The sequence below is a fragment of the Perkinsus marinus genome, assembly GCF_000006405.1.
Source record: "Perkinsus marinus ATCC 50983 genomic scaffold scf_1104296962770, whole genome shotgun sequence".
Lineage (NCBI taxonomy): Eukaryota > Perkinsozoa > Perkinsida > Perkinsidae > Perkinsus > Perkinsus marinus.
Genome location: NW_003205331.1, coordinates 80062 through 100591, shown reverse-complemented (window position 1 = coordinate 100591; position 20530 = coordinate 80062). Strand labels below are relative to the sequence as shown.

Here is a 20530-nt window from a genome sequence, read left to right as displayed (position 1 = left end):
AACAATCCTCAGAGTGATCGAAGCCTAAGAGCACTCTCGATTCATCATCATAGTTCATCCCCCCAGAGCTAGCAGCGCAGCTAGCGCAGATGTTATTGGCGTTTTTGGATTTTATTTGGCCAGGGAAGATACCTCGGCGTGTTGACTAGACCTTCGGCAGCGCTCCTGTCCTAGGGATTACACTAGGGTCGACCATGTGAATGCTATCCTAGGGGTCCTAGGATTGGATAACACATGTAAAACTCGGCGATCCTGGGAGTACTCTCGGTGGTTGCGCAGAATTAGAGGAAATGCAAGTAGACGCAAGAGAGCAAGATTTACAACTGCTTCAACTCGCGTGAGAGTATACGGCGTCGTCGAGTTGATAGAAATGGCGTTATTCTACGTAGTATGCGTCGTACCGGAAAATTTTCTGTTGATTAACATTTGTCTTCGTGCATTTTCCAAGACTGCCGTTTGTTCAATGGAAGCTGTTGATGAGCCTTCTGTTTGTGGCTTGTATAACCTCTATCTGGCATCACGTCGGATGTATAAGTTAGTTTACAAATTCGTATGTTTTAGGCCGCCTTGCTTCAATAAGCAGCCAGACGGAATTGTGCTTTCAGTTTCCATAAGGTTTGTTGATGGCTCAGGATAGCCTACCAACACCAGCTGAACAGGCCTTCATAACCTACCCCACGGCCACGGCCCCTCCGAGGGAGATAGCAGGGCAGAGAGATGTGGTAATCAACGAGAGGGAACAAGAGTCATTAGTGGCATTGGTGATAATAATATCGTGACGTTGGGATCAACTGTGTATAGTGTGTTGGTCGCTAGACCTTCCCACACGATCTCATAGCACTGTTGTTAATTATAGAGGAAGGCAGAATATCGTCGATCTGGAGGTGTGATGAGTTTTTTATGTTGGTGGTTTTGATGTGAAATACGCCGCACTTTGCCATTTTCGTCGCTTATTTATTGCCCTACTTACATTATCCCATACTCAGTTTAGACTATTCCCTACTCAATTTTGACTATTCCTTATCTCAGACTATACTCACACTATCCTTTACTTTTCTTTCACTATTCCCTACTTAACCTGCACTATTCCTTCACTTAACTTAGACTATCCCCTACTTACCTCACTTCTTCTCCTTATAGGCTCATCAGAGGTACCGCATAGCAGGTGGTGTACTCATCCCTGCTGCTGGTGGTGATGGTGACACGAGGGAGGCTGCTACTACCACTACGGTACTATTACTACTACGGGGATGGTTATTATTTTATAATATATATTGATGTCGTGTGGGGCCGCTATGCCAACTATGAATCATAATAACGTTCAGAAATATATTTGAGGAGTGGGGCCGCTATGCCAGCTATGAATTATAATTACATTTAGTAATATATTTGAGGAGTGGGGCCGCTATGCCAGCTGTGAACTATAACGTTGAGAAGTGGGGCGGCTATGCCGGTGGTTGAGCATCTCATATACGCGACAAAAGATATTTGTTGTTTTTGAGGCATAATGGGGGTCAGCTTAGCAATGCCCTTTTTAAAGGAAGCTCAATTTGGCGAATTGCAAATACAGTTTCACGACATCATCAGTTTTCGGGAAGCCACATGCGGAACATCTACTCGTCAAATAGACTTCTGAAGGGTATAGGTTTCTAACGGTTTATCAGGGTGAGTTTCTCATTTACAGGCTGCCCAGTTAGTGTCAGCCCGAGTGTGATCGTATTGTTGATCGTAAACACACTAGAGAGGTTCGAAAGCCGATACTCTTTGTCATACTGTTTGTCTCCCTTCAGCTCCCGAATGGCAACGTCACTGTGATAAGCGGTGGAGAGACGAGTCTTGACCGTATTGTCTCTGGTGGGGGAGCTCTCACAATGCCGACATCTAGGCCCATCGCGATGGTAATAGTGGACATTGGCTTAAGCCAAGCTATAGAGTAGTAGTGCTAGTCATCGGAACACTAGGATCAGGAGTGGTAGTCATGAACAATTTAGATTTCTCTTATAGGAAGCCACCCTCATTCTCAGTAACTAGCCTTGTTTGCTCTGCTCAGGTATGTCCAGTATGCAAGTGTACAGTCGTCACGAGGGTCCACTATCGTAGTGGGGCGTGTACGCTCTTTGCAGCTGCGGGACTCTGTTGCACTTGTAATAGGCCTCGCGAGGAATCGTTGGGAGTATATTCGCATTTTTTTCAGTTCCCCTATTTTTTTGGTTACCTTTTTGCTGTTCCGACCTAAAGGACGTCATACACGTGTGTCCGAACTGCAGATCACCCATTGGAATGTAGTCATGGGAGGAGGGGAGGGGGGAGTTAGTTGACAATGGGAGAGTTGCATTGTCGGGAAGTTTGTAGTAATAGCGTCCTGGCGATATCTTGGAGATCGTTTCAAAGCTGGGGAATCGAACGGGTATGGATGATGGAATAAACTCCTGGTCCGGAAGGATTCTTATCGAGCTTGGTGATAGCACAGGGTGAGGCGGTTGTACTAGATTTGAAGCGTTAGAGTTCCACTTTCTTGAAAAGTAGAGTGGAAGGGATACAATGAATTGTCGTATTGCTATTGTTGATGGTGTGTATCATTCGTTGCGTGAAGGGATACTATGCTAGTTGGGCCTGATCGGGTTGGTCTCGAGATGGAAGGATGTGACATATCAACCCATTGATGATAAATCATTGAGGTTTCACCACCCTAGTGATATGGAAAACACTAGTGAGAAACATATTTCACGACTACTGCATATCACCGCGTTTTCACCGAGTTTTACGCCGCTTCGCGTAAAACGATTCGTGAAACTCCATTGACAAGCATAAGTATATATCCATATTTAATATTACTTTGTATTATATTTAATACCACATGTTATGCTGTTATCGATATATGAATAATGCATACTATACATTGTCGGGGGATTTCAGATACCATCGGGGCTGTTGCTGAAGACGACCACCACCTGTCTGTTTCTCGTATTTTGTAATTCCTAGGGGGAGCGGATGAATGGTCGGTGGAGGTTTGTAAGATGAGAACAGTTACTGGAATGGATAAGGTGTTGTGTTAGTAAGGGGGAGGTATGGGGTTCAATCCCAGCATCATGGAGATATTTTGAACTGAATTATCACCGATTATTGATGAGATAAGAAGCGGCTTCTTACAAACCATTCTATCGATAAGAAGCCATGCTTTCTCAGGACTTCAGTCACGTCCAGAGCTGTTAAGTCGACAGCAAAAGGATAGTAGCTTATTAACATTGGAGTTCCACGACTCGTTTTACGCGAAGTGGCGTCGTAAAACTCTGTGAAAAACGCGATATTCGCGGTGATGTGCAGTAGTCGTGAAATATGTTTTTTCACTAGTGTTTTTCATATCACTAGGTTGGTGAAACTTCATTGTGTTGAATATTCTGCTCTTGGTGAGTATCTACTGGTCCTCGTTGTCTAGAGGTTGGTAGCCTTATCTTGTTAACTGTAGCTGCTCTTACGTATGGAGGGGGAGGTGGGCTCAGAGGAATCAGCTTGGTCAGCGTTGCCATAACGTGGTCACTCGGATTTTATTATTACTCTGTGGAGCTCACACACGATAGCGACTGAACTCTGACACTTTTGTTTTTTTCTTTGTTATATAATCAGTATCAGTATTATTTGTTTGCCTCCCCCCCACCCCCTCTGCAATGACCAGTAAGGACGTACGAGAGGAGGAGACATTGCGGCATGCAGTGTCGGTGAGTGTCAAGTTGATTACTCCAATTCATCCTGATGTTGCCCTCAGATGCTAGTATGTATGTATCGGGAATTCTTTACTTCACCACCTCCAACAGACCCCAAAGAAGGTGTTGATATGCTGAGAGCAACTGCTCTATGTTTCCTCCATCTTTATTCGTTGTCCCAACCATACGCTATGCTCAACGCTGGAGAGCAGGAGGTGAGCTCGATAGTTCGATAGTCGTAGCTGTGATAGTAAAAATGTCGGTTTTTATATAGGGTGGTTAGAATTGATATTATGCTAGTGTGGAGAATGTGCGTTTTGTTTTCCGGGATTAATGATAGTGAACAACTTGTCGCTATCATAGTCTCGAAAGGTTACCATTATCACATGTTCATAGCAATGTTTATATTGTTTTTCGCGATCTCAGGAATGATGTACATTTTTTTTCGCATTTGCATATCAAATTCCCACGCACTGTTTCTCACGAGGATGTACAAACTGTGATTTCCCCGTACAGTATTTCGCCTATAATTTTGTAAAATATCCTCTCGATGACAGCCTCATAAATCAGGCATGGCGACTCACCCGGGGAGTTCCGAAACCATAATTCCAAATGCAAATTTTTTGAGGAAAAAAAAATTTTCCTCTTAGTTGGTGTGAATGAGATTTTATAATATTGAAATAACAACTCGAATTCCGCGAGTTTTCCCGCCACACTTCTCCGAATCAGTGTATCATCCCGCTGGTGCTGGCCTGCATATGGCTAGCATTCAAAGTGACCGACTCTAGTGAGAAATATTCCCTACGTATGAGGGACCTCATCCGGTGTCATAACAGGTAGGCTCTCGGTGAGTATGGAAATAGATTTATTTTCATCAGATGGGCTTCAGCGGTCCGTCGTGTCAAAATGCGAAAAGGAGAGGTGGGGAATGGAATGGCTTTACTTTTGCAACAATCCGTTTCAAGCCTAGCTCTACTATGTGCAACAATGGAGTTTCACGACCCGTTTTACGTAAAGTGGTGTTAAACTCCGTGAAAAACGCGATATTTGTGTCTTAGTCGTGAAATATGTTTTTCACTAGCGTTTTTCACATCACGGGTGAAACTCCAATGTTCATTACAAATCAACAGATGTTCTATTTGACTTCCTAAAACGGTTTGGCATTCGCCATTCCTTCGGTAATGAATCGCAATTCTGGGGTGGCGACACGTGTGACAGGATTATTTAGTTGAAGTGATATCCGGAATTTTCGCTGTAGTTGAGTGAAGAAAATCTCGGTTGAACGGTAACGACTTGGAGTTTAAAAGGGCGTATTCTTAGGTGGGACAGGTTGGCGGAGTAACCGCTGTGAATCCACCTGAAGAGGAGATAATAGAGAAGATATGCGTGATGGTGAGCGTGCGGTATGTGGTGATGGGCAGTTTTCGAGAAATATGTGTTTATTTTCCAGAGCGGATATCGGGAGTTTTCTCACTAATTATGGGAGTATTTATACGAATTAGTGTAGAAGTTTTTATAAATCAATGAGAATATCCCGAAATTTTATCAGAAATTTCATATTGTCACCAACACGTGTAGTTGACCATGTGGCTGTTGCCCACGCTGATGTTGTTATCATCAACAATGGAGTTTCACGACTACCCGTTTTACGCGAAGTGGCGATGAACGCGATATTCGCGGTGATTATCACCGGGTGATATGCAGTAGTCGTGAAATATGTTTTTCACTAGTGTTTTTGATATCACTAGGGTGGTGAAACTCCAGTGTAGGGAAGCATGCAGATGATCAACTACACGTATTTATAATAATGAGGAAATTCTTATTGGTCTTCATAAAAGTCAAATGCCTTAGTCGTGCGCAGATTTCCATGATACTGATGAGAAAACTTAGCTGAGGAAAGCAAGCATATATTCCCCTTCCTAGGCTGTCATTGATCGTCCTTCACATTCAGGAGGGAGTTCTATTGAGAATATCAAAGTGCCAATTCGACAACGATTGGGATCGGCCTGGACGAGCATTGGGAACCATTCTGGCTTCGGTGAGTTATGGTCAACCGTCGGAAAGGAATTTCGATTTCCTAGTATAATGTTAAGGAAGGAATGGATATCATTGGAGTTTCACCACCCTAGTGATATGAAAAACACTAGAGAAGAACATATTTCACGACTGCTGCATATCACCGCGAATATCGCGTTTTTCGCAGAGTTTTACGCCATTTCACGTGGAACGGGTGGAACTCCATTGAAGTTTCATCCGGTTCACGCGAAGTGGCTCAATACTCCATGTGAAAAACGCGATATTCGTGAAGTGGAGTTAATGGAAAACGGTTCGCGAATAATACCGAACAGATCACCTAATTTTACGTGAAATATTTCACGCGTTTTACGCGTTATTCACTGCTCACAGGCGTTTTTCGCGAAGTGAAATGTGAAGTATGTTTTTCATATCACGAGTGGAACTGTATTGATTTTTGTGGGGTTTCAGGCTATCCCCGTTGGCGTTTCTCCAGAAGTTCGCAAGTCTGTTATCAGCAAATCATATCAACTCGCGAACTCATCTTATTTGTCACCTAAAATAGTTACACAAAGGAGTGGTAAGTTAACTGCTTTTTGAAACGTTTTCCCTCATCGTGTCACCACAGGTGAGCTCATCGGTGTTGCATGTGCTTTGTTATCGTTTCGTTTGCATGGGGTTACCCCTGTTCATCAGATGGACGTTGTGGGAGGAATGGTAGGCATAGTCGTTTATTGTCATTCTACATTTACTCATTTTTCTCGTAGTATTCAACTTGGTACGAGCCGTTTCTTGCTGAGCCCTGCCGAGCTGAGGAGGTAGAGGAAGTTGCACGCGAAGTGGTGCTAGCGTGAGCAAATTCATTGTGTGTTAAAGCTAGGAAACTATCGCTTGGTCAGATTCAGGCTCAACGAGAAGACTGCGGAAATAACAGCAGCTAATGTGGCAACCCCACCGTCCTCGTCGTTTGTCGAACAACGATCTGTTCCTCAGAGTGATACTCACGAATTTCAATGAATTTTCATTTTGTATTTGCGTTTTCCGAGTATGGGGAGGAAAGGTAAACGCGACGAGATTGACACCTGTTGGACTCCAACACTTGGAGCTCTGGTGTTAATATTCAATCGATAAACTCTACGGAGTTGTTCTCCCATCGTACACGTATCGACAATGTTGATGTGGAGAAGAGCATTGTCACTCTGTTGTTGAATGATCCTACTTGCGAGTAGCTTGAGAACTAGAGAACTGAAAAGCGCTAGTCCAAGCGTGGTAAATATTTTTTTAGTGTTTACATGATGCAAATTACATCATGTAAACCTAACATGTGCATCACATGAAATGAGCCTCATTATGTGGGCGTTTGGTAGTGAAGTTATACGTATTCGATAACTCTGTGTTTTACTGGTCCTGGGGTAATCACATTCGAGCACAGTGTTGATAAGAATATTCTCCAGTAAACTTTGCCGTCTCTATGTTGATGTCTCCACAGTGGCAGAGAATTCTAGCGGCTGCAAGCCGTCACCACGTGTCACCACGGCGGAGTTCCCAACGATGGTTTTTCTCAAGAAGTCGGCCGAATCGATCAGCATCACCAGCCTGGGCCGACGGCTTCTTTTCTAATGGCATGGAAAACGGTACCGACTTTTGATCTAAAGTTGACAGTGTTATTTTTCTTCTCCTTAGTTGCAAATAGCTCGCCTCTGTGGTTGATGAAGATGGTGTCGGAGCTGCTGTTTTGGCCCACCTTTGCTTGGAATTATGTAAATGGAGTGGTTCAGTGTTAGAATACATTTTTGCTTCTCCTCACCTGAGCTCAGGAGTATGGATATCTACACACGACTTACAATTCGATTTGTAAGCGAGAATTACCTTTTTTTCCTCAAACGTGTAGTTGACCATGTGCATATTTTCCTACACTATTGGACAGTTGCTGTTAGACTATATGTATGCTCGATGAACTACCGCGATGCTGTTTGAAATTTCTTCGGAGTCTTGATGATAAGTTCGTGTCATTTGTGGGGATATACACTGAAAGCGTCGTGAATAGCGAACCCCTGCACTCTAGTGTCAAATTTTTCGAATTCACCTCACGATTTTCATGCCTGTTTTAAAAAAGTGAATGTTGTCTCTCAGTTCCTCTACGTGCGGTCGGCTGATGACTGGTATTCCGACATCGCCGACCTCCCCACGGGCGGAAAGCTCCTCCTCGGCCCCGCACCTGTGTTTGCGGTGAGTTAATTCTGAGAATGTCCCATGCTGCTGTCACGATGTGTGAATCAACTGTGTTTTGGTATCAACATTAATAACTTTATTGGAGTTTCAACCGCGATATGAAAAACATAATTCACGACTACTGCGTAGTGTGAATATCGCGTTTTCCGCGGAGTTTTACACCAGTTCACGTAAAACGGATGAAACTCTAATAAACTTCTGGTGACAGCCGTACTGTGTACACTACTGCAATTTAACGTTAAGTGAATCCACATTGTCACTACTCTTTGGAATAGAACTACGACTCCTAGGGTATGTAGTGTGAAGGACTTCTCCTGCTCGGAAATCCCAAGCTGAATTGAAATGCTAGAAAATTCCACCAAGCCGCTGTGAATGTGACCACAACAATGGTGAAGTTCTCGCTCGACTCTGTCTTAGTATGTAGGCCTGAAACTGTCACAGTTTTTGGAGAGTGTACTCGTATCGTTGTAACGAATAGCGTATTGATAAATCATGTTCCAACTCTTAGTGAGTGACGCGAGATTAAATTTTTAGACTATTTTCCAAATAAATTTGGAGCACTGTATTAGAAGCAATATTGCGCGGCGTAAAACCCAGGCTTCCTGTCAATTCCCTTTACACGGCTTCCACCAACATTTCTTCTAGTGTGGATACCATGAGATCTTCTCGGTGCTTTTCAGTCGATGCGTGAAGCCCTGGTGGAAAAGGCAGGGGTGACAGTATTTGTTAGCACACTGAACAGGGAGTTTGGAAACTCTTCGGTGGAGTCGCGGTCATTCCCCATGATTGATTTCGTCTCGCCAGAGTTGCACACTGTGGAAGCCGCTGTCGAGTGAGACAATGAGTTGATCATAATCTCACCATTTTACATCAGTTACATCGATGAGCAGCTAGAAGCTGGCAAGTGTGTTTATGTCCATTGTAAAGCAGGGAAAGGGAGGTGAGTTACCGCACCAGTGTCGGAATATATATTCGCTTTCCCCAACTCAGTTGAATAGTTTTATCGCTAATTATACGAATTTTATATACAAATCCATGTAGAAGTGTACACGAAATATTCCCCAAAATTTGCATATTGTCACCGACGAATGTTCATATGCACTTTTTCTCACACCATGTCAGTCGGGCGGCACTCTACAGTGTGAACCAAACCGTTATGCAATTCACCTTTTTCAAGATAACTCAATGAGCTAGTGAGAGCAGTCGATCAGGTCTGGCACAATCGTCATTTGTTGGCTTATGCAGCATTTCCGCATGTCCCCTGAGGACGCTCAGGAGTACTTGATGAAAGCTAGGCCACAGGTTCTCAAGGTAAACTTTTATTCTCAACTTTACTAAGCTCCATACCACACCTTCTCAATTTCAAGTTCATCGAACGGAATTGGAGAAATTTGGAATTTGTTCTTCTATTTGTTGAGTTTGAGATAGGAAAAGTTAAAGTAGTCAGTGTTGGAATATATGTTCGCTTTCCTCAGCTGAGTCTAGGAGCTTCCTCAGTAATCGTGCGAGTTTATATATACTGGGTAGGGATGAACAGAAACTTATGAGAATTTCCTGAAGAATTTTCCGAATTTCCATATTGTCACCAACGCATGTTGTCGAGGATGTGCATATTTTCCCCCCACACTGTGAATAGTAGTATGTGGTAGGGCAAAGTAGTATGAGTAGTAGTATGATTATCAAGATGTCTATATTATATTGGAGCTTCACCCGTTTCATATGAAGTACTCGGTGAAAAACGCGATATTCGCGGCGAGATGCAGTAGTCGTGAAATATGTTTTTCGCTAGTGTTTTTCATATCATTAGGGTGGTGAAACTCCATTATTGTATTTTCACACTTATATATATAATAACTAATATGTGTCTCACGCACGGCTAAGGCCGGTGTGAAAATAGATCAATTGACAATCTTCTGATTATCATTATCACTGTCGCGGTACAAGGCGAACGATGTGATCCACCAGAGGGTAGCCTTCCAAAACACGTCTAGCAATGTGAATAATACTCGTATTATAGTAGTTGACATGTTTAAAGGTCCACTCTCGTGAAATATAATAGAGTTTCACCCATTTTACGTGAAGTGGCAAAATGCTCTATAGAAAAACCGACATTCGCGCTATACAGTAGTCGTGAAATGTGTTTCACTAGGGTGGTGAAACTCCAATAAATGAATCATCATGATAATAACTACTAATATTGAGATTATGATGTATAACATTTTACCGTATCGTCAATGATTGTTGTTGTTGGCAGCAGATCTGATTATCGGATTCCGATATAGCGTATACTAATCAGTGTTTCATAGTAGGTTCTCTACAAACGAGAAGTGGTACGAGAATACTATAAGAAGCACGTTGCTGTTAATAAATAATGCTTCTATCACTCGTTACACTGTTGAGGAGGTTAGTGGAGTTTCACGACCCGTTTTACGTGAAGTGGCGTGAAACGGGGTATGCAGTAGTCGTGAAGTATGTTTTTCACTAGTGTTTCCATATCATCAGGGTGAAACTTCATTATAATGTGGCTGTGGAGTACGAGATACGACTCAGACTCGTGAATGCCGTGAGAGAACTGAATCATAATAACTCAATACCACTAGTGGAACACAAAGACACGCCTCGGATCGAGAGCAATAGTGTCAGGATTAGATAGGTTAACAAGAGTTATTAACAAGTGGTTCTTAACTTATGATCAATACCGTAGTCATTGAGTATGCGCTAGGCTAGCAAGGGAGACAAGTATCACAAGAATCTGAAATCACAGGAGATACTTGCGTACAACATTTCCTCACAAATAGTAATCTGTAGCATTATCGGGTAGATAATATTAAATTCTCAATAAATTAATTCTCACCGTGAAATGTTAATGAGAAGTGTTAAGCATTAAGCATTAAGCAAACGAGTGAAAAAACAAACTATTGGCAAAAAATTGATTTGACCTGGAAACGCTGTAGAACATGGAGGTGATGTTTTAGCCGTCAACTAGGAGTAGCACAACACCGATTTTGATTAGCGTAAAAGGATCACAACAACGTAGGGGGATATTTTGGGATGGTCAAAGACATCGTTTCTGAAGTTGCTGATTAGCGTGAGAGTGTCAGTTCAACGTCCTCCTCAAGTCGATGCTCGGAACCACACGAAAAGCCGAATGACTCCTGTGCGAAACATGACCAGTTAACTCTGTCACAGAATCTTGGCATCTTGGAATTATTCTACCACGATGCTTCACCTCAAGCTGTGGATTCAAGCTTAGCTAAAGAGTTGACTGATATAGTTGAGTGAAGAACTTAGATGATGTCAGAGTGTTATCAAATACATCAATTGCTTGATTCTTTCTTGTAGTTGATTTACCACTCGTACTGTTTATACTAGGCCTTCTCGGAGAAGGGGCGGAGCTCGGCATCCGGGTTCGATTCCCATGCCTGGCGTTTTTCTGCAAAAATATGTTTTTTGCACGGAAATCTACATGGCCCGGGCGGAACCATAAGTTCGTATTTTTCCTAGTGTCCCCAGAGCGAGAGCTATCGAATGGTGTATAGCATGTGATCATAACCTCTCTAGATCGAGCTGGATAATTTGTACGCACGCACGCACAAAGTGTTAGTAAAGTGAGAGAATACGCTCCGCTCGCTTCGCTCGCTCCACAATTGGCAAATCTACTCCTTTTCTTGTGTGTTTGGGTTTGTACACGGCGATTGGAAGCGGAGGATTTACTACTACTAGTACTAATAGCACGAGAGGAGCCAACGATGGTGAATGTTTATAGCACATCCACGATATAGCTCAATTTGTAGAAGTCTGCGGGGTTACCTCCACTGAGTTTCACCCCAGGATCGAGTTTTGAATCGATGCCTGTGATCGCTCATGAAGCTCAGGGGAGGTCTATCGTGCTCGCCGTTGAAACACCACTGTTCACTAGTAGTGAATCGCTACTGTTTAGCAGCCGCGCTCACAGAGTCAGTGAGTTTGCAGTGCAGACTAGAACACGTAGTTCTAACAGAGCGTAGTAGAACCAGTTAGCAGCCGATCGCCCTCAAACGTACAATAGCCGGCTCAGAAGCACCCAAGGAAACAGTGAGGCTATAACCCCGTCGACATCAGAGATATGTGGCTGCTACTACTACAACGAGAGAGAAAGGTAGATAATGCAAAGAGCGGGGTCAGGTATAATACCTACAATAGAAAAAAGGGCTTGAATTGATTGGGGAAGAAATACAACTACTATAAAGAGGACGATATAGACCCCGGGCAGCTCTAACATATGCAAAGATGATGACATCGCACGATGTATGCTACGAGGAGCACAGGGAGGGTAATGAACCACCAGAACAGGGTTTACGCGGCAGACAGAAGACAGTTGTGGTTGGGTAGGGGAAGTAAGTCAAGTCGACGACGGTACTATAGACGCTCCTCTTGCTCCTTCGGCACTGGGCAGAATATACCGGGAATCATGATGGTGAACATTGACAGTAAGATTGTCGAGAGCGAGAAGACATCGCGATGATTACCAGTTCATACAGTAGACCGTGGTAGACTATGCTCGCTGCAAAACCAACTGAGGTAGTATTCGAAAAGGATAATAGCCCGCCGCCACTGGTGCTGCACGTGGTGTTGACGTCTTGTCCACCAAACGATTTCGGGCACGATGCCGAATTGATAGTACCTGGAACGACAAGGAAGAACGACTAACAAAGCGGGGCGAATGCGAATGCATAAAATGAGACAACTGAGCGAAAGAACACGGGAGCAACTGTTGGGCAAAGGTAGTGGCAAGTACGACGTAACTCAGTAGAAAGAAAGGCCGAAGTCTGACAAAAGCCAGGTCAAATGTGAAAGCAATCCTCGACAAGTAGACAGTGATGCAGGAATATCATGAGACAAAATCGTTAGAGGGAACGGTGTGGCATGAGATATAATGCAAGGGTAAGATAGAGCAGGTATACACATAGTAGCAGCCCATAGAATAAAACGCTAGAAAGAGCTAAACAGGCATCAACGGAGAGAAACCCCACCATACTCCAAGGCACCCGCTGAGGGATGTACGAGTATAGGCAGAGGTGGTCAAGGCTTGGCACATATATTGTGGTCGTTTTGGATCTTGCGATGTGGCGCGCGCGATCTGCAGGCTCGCCAAAAACGTATTCATGATTCACTTCGCTCCGCTAATAACACTCGCGCGCGCCCCGATAAAAGGTTTGTGAATTCCTTCGGAACCTGCAACACGTGCCGAGGGCAGGTGGCATTATTATTACCTTTGCTGCCGACTTGTTCTTTTCCCTATATCATGCCGGCTGTTGGGAGAAACACTAAGATGCAGCAATGGCTGAACTATCGAGTCAGAGTCACTCTTCACGACGGCAGAATTATGGTAGTAATAATTAGTCGTTAATAGTTGGAAATCGGCTATGGTCAGATCGGACAGTTCATGGCTTTCGACAAGCACATGAACTTGGTTTTAGCCGACACTGAGGAATTCCGAAAAGTAACGCTGCTCTTGAAAATGTCATAATGCGTATATGAATGCACAGGTCCGATCTAAGGGGGAGTCTGGTCTCGGTGAGGAGAGGGAGGTGAAGCGGATGCTCGGGCTGCTGGTACTGGGCGTAGTAAGGTTAGTCCTGGTTGTATCTTCGTCACAATAGATTCTACGTGGGGAAAATATTATATCGATGACTGCGGAGGCGCCGCCGCCAAATGTGAAGAAGAGTGAGGGACCTTTGGTAGTGAAATGACGATGGTGACCGCGTCTCGGGCGAGTTTGGCGTTTTAGGCTGGGCCTGGTCGTGGACATGCAGCTGGTCGCGGTGTACCAATCGCGCCCTTGGGTCAGGCTCCTCAAGGCCTTACTGGACCGGTACCACTCCTTCTTCACATCGTCTTTGAATCACCCTCTCTTCTCGACAGATACGTGGTGTAGGTGGCCCTGCTCCTGCCCAAATGGCCCCTGGTGCCCCTCCAGGTAGGATGGAATCTTCGTAGTGCGTACGATGGTATCTTTGATCGATTAGGAATGCCACCAATGCCTGGCTTCCCAGGGATGCCTCCACCCCCTCCTGGAATGATGCAGGGCATGCCCGGGGTAAGATAGTACCACTACTGCTGCTTCGCTCCGCTCAAGATTGTATCTATTTTAGCATCATTGAGCAGTAACGTGAGTCGACTTGAAAAGTATCTTTGATGATCTGGAAAGTAGATAAACTCGAAGGAGTCTCTGAAAGCAGTCTGTAGTGTTGTAGTGGTGAATTACGCAGTCGTACAGTACTACTACTACTTTTCTCCCTATGTTTGGCGGTGGTGACCTCGGTGGTTTCGGTGGCTATGGAGGCTTTGGAGGTAACAACGTAATGCAGCTCGCCTACTAGACGTGCTACCTGCGATAGAATTATACTAAATATGATGATAACAATGGAGTTTCACCACCCTAGTGATATCAATAATATATTTTCGAATATGGGTTTTTCCACAGAGTATTAGGCCACTTCCCGTTAAACGGGTGAAACTCTAATCTCCTCAAGGTTTCGGTGCCTCTCAAGGAGGAGGCTTTGGCGGTGGTGGCGCTGGGATGACCCAGAGTATGGCCGGGGGCCAGGGTGGCGGCGGCGGCTTCTATAACAGTCCAGGGAGACGTACTATAATTCAAGTCAGAGTCGGCACTGGCAAGGCTGCTGATCCTGTCAGAGTCTGTTGTTGGAGGCTTCGGTCCGGTCTCGCCTAGTACGGGTCGATCCAAGTCGGACCCCTCCGCGAGGGAGTCTATGGGGCTTATACCGGTCACAGCAGCTATGGTTATCAACGCCTTTAAGGAGATGGAGGTCGGCGAAGCGAATTTCAAGTAGTATATACGATCTTATGGAAGACCACGGTGCTGATTATAAGGTTTCATGGTAAGGAGGCGTTTATGATAGAGATAGTGGGAGCGGTCATAGACGTGCAGAGGAGGGCTGACAAGTAGTATACATATTTGTCACTAAAATCGAAGAATATGTCACTATAATGACCAGTGATGAGTGTTGTTGTGACCTGAGTTGTTGTCCCTATGAGCGTTCCTGTAGTGGTATGGAGTACACGATCGATGACGGCACTGGATGTGTTCGGGCCACACGATTCGTTGAGAGTAGTTTGTCGGCGATGACAGGTAAAGGGGCTGGTCTTATAAGGGTCTTAGTGGTTTGGTTCAGATGCTCCTGTTGATGACATTCGTGTTGGACAATACGTGTCAGTGGTTGGTCGCCTGCGACGCTTCTCTTCGGAGAATAACATCACGGCTCACCATATTGAGCCCATATCGACGTAGTATAGGACCCACTGGGGAGGGCGTCTTGAAGTCGCGCGTAATAGTCTTGAAACGACGATGGGTGAGACTACGCCCGTTAGGAGGGTAGGAGGTACATAATTATGCATCGAATAAATGCCTTGTGGTGGCGATAGTCTTTGGATATTGCTCATTCCGTCGTGTTCATAATACCACTTCTCGCTGAACTTGTCCAAGTTTATACGATCGTAGTATATGGACATCTATACGTAGTCATAGGAAGGGGCTATTCAGGCCGGATCGTATCGCCCATCATATGATATCTGTTGCCCACGCTATGGTCATGCTCACCGATGAGATTCCTAAGATGAAGGCTGCTCTACAGAACCCAGGGACGGCACCACCTGCTAATCAGAATGCCCCCAAACAGGGTGGTGATTGTGCTTGGTTTTTGACAATTCGTACTGGGGTTTTTATCAGATTTCGGCCAGCCAGCGTCCTATCAAACACAAGCTAACAACAGACCTTTGATGCAGAGGATGAGTGAGTCTTCTTCTTCTTTTTCGTGTGATTAGCTGCTCTCAAGGTTCGGCTGGTGGGAACGCGGTCCTTGCCAGAGCTAGGCAGTTGCTTCTGCCGGAATTAAGGGCGGCATTTGGTGGGATGAACGCTGCCTTTTCTCGCCAACAGGTGTTGATGAGGTTCAGCACTCGATTCCACACTGACGAGGTGAGGGGTATTGTAGGTCGATGTGTGGTGATGATGATGGTTGGTCAGATTAATCAACTAATGACAGCTCTAACTGATGATGGGCAGCTCTACACCACTGACGATGACGATCATTTCAAGATGTCCGGAGCATAATAATTAGTCCCGCCGATTTTCCCATCGCTTGCAATTGTCCCGCTACATTTGCTCGCTCTTTAGTTTCCTTTACGACATATTGAGTTTGTCAGTGGAGGTTCTCGTGTATAGTGCCATCTCTAGTACTCACTTCACTCATGGTGATGTCAACGATCTTTGGAAAGAATTGTGAAACAGTACCGAGAACACGTTTCGAGGGCTGGAACTAGTCAAGACTCTTGTTGACGCAGTGGTCGATCTAGGTTTCGTAGCACAGTGGCGAATTGACTTTGTTCAGCAGGATGCGGACAGCATCCAAGGCCGCTGGCGAAATCTTCATGAATTCACAGGGAATCGAGGATACGAACAATTTGGAAAGAGAGGAGTCATCAAACAGAGAGATGCCACATTGTCTGAGTTTTGGAAGTACACCTTTCCCTGTGCAAGTTTCAAAGTTGGAAAGTTGGATGCGTATAGTTATTCTCGGATGTGTAGCTTCGGCTAACTCAAACCCTGGGGTGACTGGTGGCAACTCAACCCCTCCGTTCCTCGAATATGGGGTCTCAAATAGGTTGTGCGATTTCGGCATCAGAATATGGGGAATGAGAGTCTATACAGAAAAAAGGTAGGGTGATAACCCATTGCGGTGCCGCAGAGATTTAGCAAACAATGCCTCATGGAAATGCGTGCAATGAACGGGACCGATCGTGCACGAGTCACAACCAGCGTCGCGATATTGCGCACGCGAACAATACAAGATCATTAGGGAAGCCCTCGGAGTGGAGGATCGACACATAGCCGTCCCTAGTATGGATCGGGTCCTACACTGCAGATGAGATAGTGTCAATCTTGGACTCAACGAATCAAAGGCGTGTCAAAGATGAATACTGTCCGATTCGGACAGCCCCTCCCACCATATGCAGGTGACGCGCCCTACGCGGAAGCCTTTGTGACCTACTATCGTCTGATCGCACACTCCGGGGTCTCCGCACAACGTAACGCAGATTGCTGCTCACCGAGTAAAGATTTTAGTCTCTTCTAATTACTTCCAGTTGACAGCCCTCTCATTGATGTCTATCCTTGCTACCCGAAGCCCTGCTATAAGTTCTGTTGTACATTATTCGCGGTGTAACGAATATGACTTTGCTCCATTGTAGTGGAGCCAGCCTCGCACGCATACGTCAAACGCACAATGGCGGGCTTGAAAATGTGGATGGCTTACGACGTCTTGTAATATCACTAGTAGGAGCGAGTCGACTCTTGGCCCAAGAACCATCAGCGATGATCGTATCCGCTTGATTAGTGAGAACCACAGCCTCCGTAAGTTCGCCCAACATAACGTTGGAATAAGGTCCACTGGCCAGAAGCAGGATGACCATATTCTCGAATAGCATGAAGTAAATGCCTGACGTGACCTCGCACATTTTCAGGTACAGAGCGTGATCGAGTCGATCGATCCTAACCATATGAGTGGTTCAGGAGACGACGATCGATAGCAACACAGACACGCAAGTATCCAGCGCTAGGTAGATGTGCAACAACCTGTTGCCAACAAGTTTGCCAAGATATGAACCAACCTCTCGAGCGGACGACGGTTGCGACTCGTCAACCTCGGATTCAAAAGGTTCAAGAAAGGCTTTCAAAAGATGACGTCGCGGCGAGAATCCACGACACCATGCGTTACTGCTCGTGGGCCCTCGGCCCGTTTGACAGTCGGACCCCGACTGTCGGGGACAATCTCGAGTCGAGATTCCAGCCGAACATGGCATTTCTCAGTGCATTCACAACGGCACCAGAAGTTCCGTCTTGCCTTCTTGACCTTTGCCAGGATAATATACCCAAGCGAGGGAGACATATGTTCGACAGTACGGTACTGCCAGTACCCGAGTTAGCAACACAGCCCTCAATAGGTCCGGCTTTCCCCAATTTCCTCGAACAAGCCGCTGGTCAGCCCTCGAGCCTACCTGAGCCGGAGGATAATCTCAACTCGGCCACGAAGTGATCAGAGTTATGATAATCACCTTGGATAGTGAACATGCCACGACGACTGCTGTAGCATTGAGGCCCTCAAGTGAGGGATGCCGGCTGTCTTGGCTCCGAACCTCTCACGCTCAGCTTGATTAGCACCGGCTTCGGGACGGACGAGCCCTCTCAGTGTAAAGTGACTCTGACATATGTGACTCTAACATCGCCTCCTTCAGGAGACCACGGACACAGCGAGGAGTCCTGTCATCTCCTCCACCTTTAGCAGTACCAGATATTGTAGAAGCTGGTGACTGATCAGTTTCACCGGGGCGAACACCACAACGGATGGGTGGGGGAGAGACTCCTCAATATCTTATAGAATATAGCGGTACGAGCCAGCTATGCAAGACTTGCAAAGCTGGCTACCACTTGCATTGCAAGTGCAGGCTCTGTACTACAGAGTATTAACAAGGCAACTATCAATACTCTGAGTCTCAGAATCAGGGTCTGAGTATACTCGCTAAAAGGCTCGTATATCTATGCCATCTAGAACACTATATCGGGCTGGAATCAGGTACTATAATTGTACTGAACTTCGTATTGGAAGAAATCAATACCAGCCTATACCAGAAGGCTACTCGACGCACGTTTTGTCTTGAGTCCGGAAATAAACCTGAGCGCTAGAAGCGCAGTGAAATCGCAGAGTAGCGCCGCTAGCTAAGTCGTTGACACATCTTCAGCTCGAGACTCTGAGGTTTGTATGACAATCTCGCTTCGCCACGAACAGTAGCAGTGGGACAGGCCAATGTCATGGAATGGAAATGCCTCAGGATGAGAGCCAGGATAACCACAGCCTCCTTGATGGCCATGTTCTGTCCAGGGCATTGGCGAGGCCCTCCACCGAATGCTAGATGATCACGTTCACGGGCTTGGTCGATTGAAGAGCCGTCAGAGAGGAGCCAACGCTCGGGACTGAGATGAATAGCATCCTGGGACTAAGTGGAGAGGACATATATACTTGAAGGTTTTGCCGCCCTGAGACTCCGTAATCATAACCTTGCGAAGGAGGGTCATCACATTTGTCCCGGAAGGGATCTGGTGGCCGTTAAGCTCCGTGTCGTGGGGACACTCATGAAGGAGGAGCACAGCCGGTGGCTCCAACTGAGAACCGACCCTTACACTCGATTTGCCAGGGACTCACCCTGAGGGCCTCGAGTATACAACACTTGATATAGACTAGCTCGTCCAGATCCTCTATCGTATCGGGATCATGCCCAAGGCCATCCACCTCGGCCCTGGCCTTGTCCTGTATTCCAGGGTATAGGGCCAGATAGCAGAGACACCAGGCGACAGTCGTAGCGGTGGTGTCGCTGCCAGCAATGAGGAACCTGATAATATCCAGCCCATATATGGCAAAGCAAGTGCAAAATGAAAGAACGGGGACTTACGTCATAAGGTTCCCTCGCAGGTCGGCTTCGTCGAGATGCAGAAGTTTGTCGAGCAAGTCGCGTCTTTCCCCTCGTTCTCCCGCGTCTCGCTCCGTTCGCCGTTTGGCGATGATCTCATCACATATTCTTCTCAGTTGCTTCGCCCCAGAGTGCATCTAATAATGATAATCGAACGACGACTTTATCGTCGAGTGAGGTGTCTACCTGTCTAATCATCGGATTGAGATTCCACGGGAATCTATCTCGTGTCGTCCATGCTATAGCACTACGTTGGGCAGCGTAACCCGAGCCCAGCAATAGCTCTTCCATCGCTAGCTGCAGCTCTCCGGACTGTTGTCCGAGAGACACACCTATCGAAGAGCGTGGAGTAAATCTCGATACTGTCTCGCTGAGACGGTATCATTGAATTTTTAGTTTCTGAGTAGGGTTCACAAAGCATGCGCTCAAATCGGTGCTCACCATCTGGATTCACGAAATTATAATCCTCTCCGAGGGTGGTGACACATAAAATATCCAAAGTGCAGAGGGGAAGCCATTCTGTGGGGCGCCATACGATGACACCATCTTGACTGAGGGACTTCAATTGTCGTATCTGCACACTGTGACGTAGAGGCAAGGGAGGACAATCCAGACCTCACCAGCCTTGAAGCAACTTTGGACATATCGGGAATCATAGCCGATGAGTTGATGTCGTTGAATGCCGGCGCACCCAATCGTCTGTTCCGCCTCCACACTTCCCCTTCTGTAGTAAACATACCGTCCACCGGCACAATCTTGTGTTTATTGAAGGGCTTTATGTAGGTCTTCGGGCGTGCATTCAGAACTTGTCGAATCAGCTCAGGATCGGATACGACAATCATGTCTCCACCGACGAATCTGAGGAGAGAAAATACTTAACTCTCGCATATTCGACAGTATTCGTGTGTTCCTCACCTCATGTGGTATACACCACCGTACGTATCAGCATAGATCTCCGAGGCGTAGTAGAGGTGATCCACTGACTTCGGGATGAAGCCGAGGACCGGAAGAAGCTAACGAAGGCAGAAGGACTTATGAATGGAGAAACGAAAGCCGAT

At 45.8% G+C, this 20530-nt stretch overlaps 4 protein-coding genes across 4 annotated transcripts in view; 3 read left to right on the top strand and 1 right to left on the bottom strand.

Annotated features, from left to right (window-relative positions):
• Positions 1 to 3892: 3892 nt before the first annotated feature.
• Positions 3893 to 10318, top strand: Pmar_PMAR000542 (hypothetical protein; the record flags this gene model as incomplete). The annotated part of the gene is made up of 15 exons (XM_002771443.1): positions 3893 to 3916; positions 4431 to 4537; positions 4580 to 4622; positions 5022 to 5093; positions 5653 to 5739; positions 6186 to 6294; positions 6343 to 6431; positions 6482 to 6564; positions 6614 to 6708; positions 7398 to 7474; positions 7848 to 7943; positions 8627 to 8778; positions 8821 to 8886; positions 9158 to 9257; positions 10256 to 10318. 15 exons carry the CDS (start codon positions 3893 to 3895, stop codon positions 10316 to 10318), a joined length of 1263 nt encoding a protein of 420 aa, XP_002771489.1.
• Positions 10319 to 13200: 2882 nt separating this feature from the next.
• Pmar_PMAR000541 (small nuclear ribonucleoprotein, putative) lies at positions 13201 to 14161 on the top strand. Its single transcript, XM_002771442.1, has 8 exons — positions 13201 to 13314; positions 13360 to 13428; positions 13475 to 13540; positions 13589 to 13666; positions 13717 to 13800; positions 13851 to 13905; positions 13955 to 14025; positions 14081 to 14161. The coding sequence occupies exons 1-8, from the start codon at positions 13231 to 13233 to the stop codon at positions 14087 to 14089; spliced, it is 516 nt and encodes a 171-aa protein (XP_002771488.1). The 5' UTR covers positions 13201 to 13230; the 3' UTR covers positions 14090 to 14161.
• A 66-nt stretch (positions 14162 to 14227) lies between these two features.
• On the top strand, positions 14228 to 16062 carry Pmar_PMAR000540 (Replication protein A 32 kDa subunit, putative; the record flags this gene model as incomplete). Its single annotated transcript, XM_002771441.1, has 10 exons — positions 14228 to 14279; positions 14462 to 14518; positions 14625 to 14778; positions 14823 to 14894; positions 14999 to 15081; positions 15125 to 15236; positions 15493 to 15629; positions 15679 to 15741; positions 15785 to 15927; positions 15976 to 16062. 10 exons carry the CDS (start codon positions 14228 to 14230, stop codon positions 16060 to 16062), a joined length of 960 nt encoding a protein of 319 aa, XP_002771487.1.
• Positions 16063 to 18719: 2657 nt separating this feature from the next.
• Positions 18720 to 20530, bottom strand: part of Pmar_PMAR000539 (cytochrome p450, putative) — a gene marked incomplete at both ends in the record, with an annotated part of 5028 nt that continues 3217 nt past the window's right edge. The window contains 8 exons of the mRNA XM_002771440.1: positions 18720 to 18978; positions 19025 to 19167; positions 19208 to 19394; positions 19455 to 19609; positions 19659 to 19804; positions 19914 to 20046; positions 20093 to 20330; positions 20388 to 20485. Coding sequence (XP_002771486.1) covers positions 18720 to 18978; positions 19025 to 19167; positions 19208 to 19394; positions 19455 to 19609; positions 19659 to 19804; positions 19914 to 20046; positions 20093 to 20330; positions 20388 to 20485 — 1359 coding nt within the window. The remainder of the gene's footprint in view (positions 18979 to 19024; positions 19168 to 19207; positions 19395 to 19454; positions 19610 to 19658; positions 19805 to 19913; positions 20047 to 20092; positions 20331 to 20387; positions 20486 to 20530) is intronic.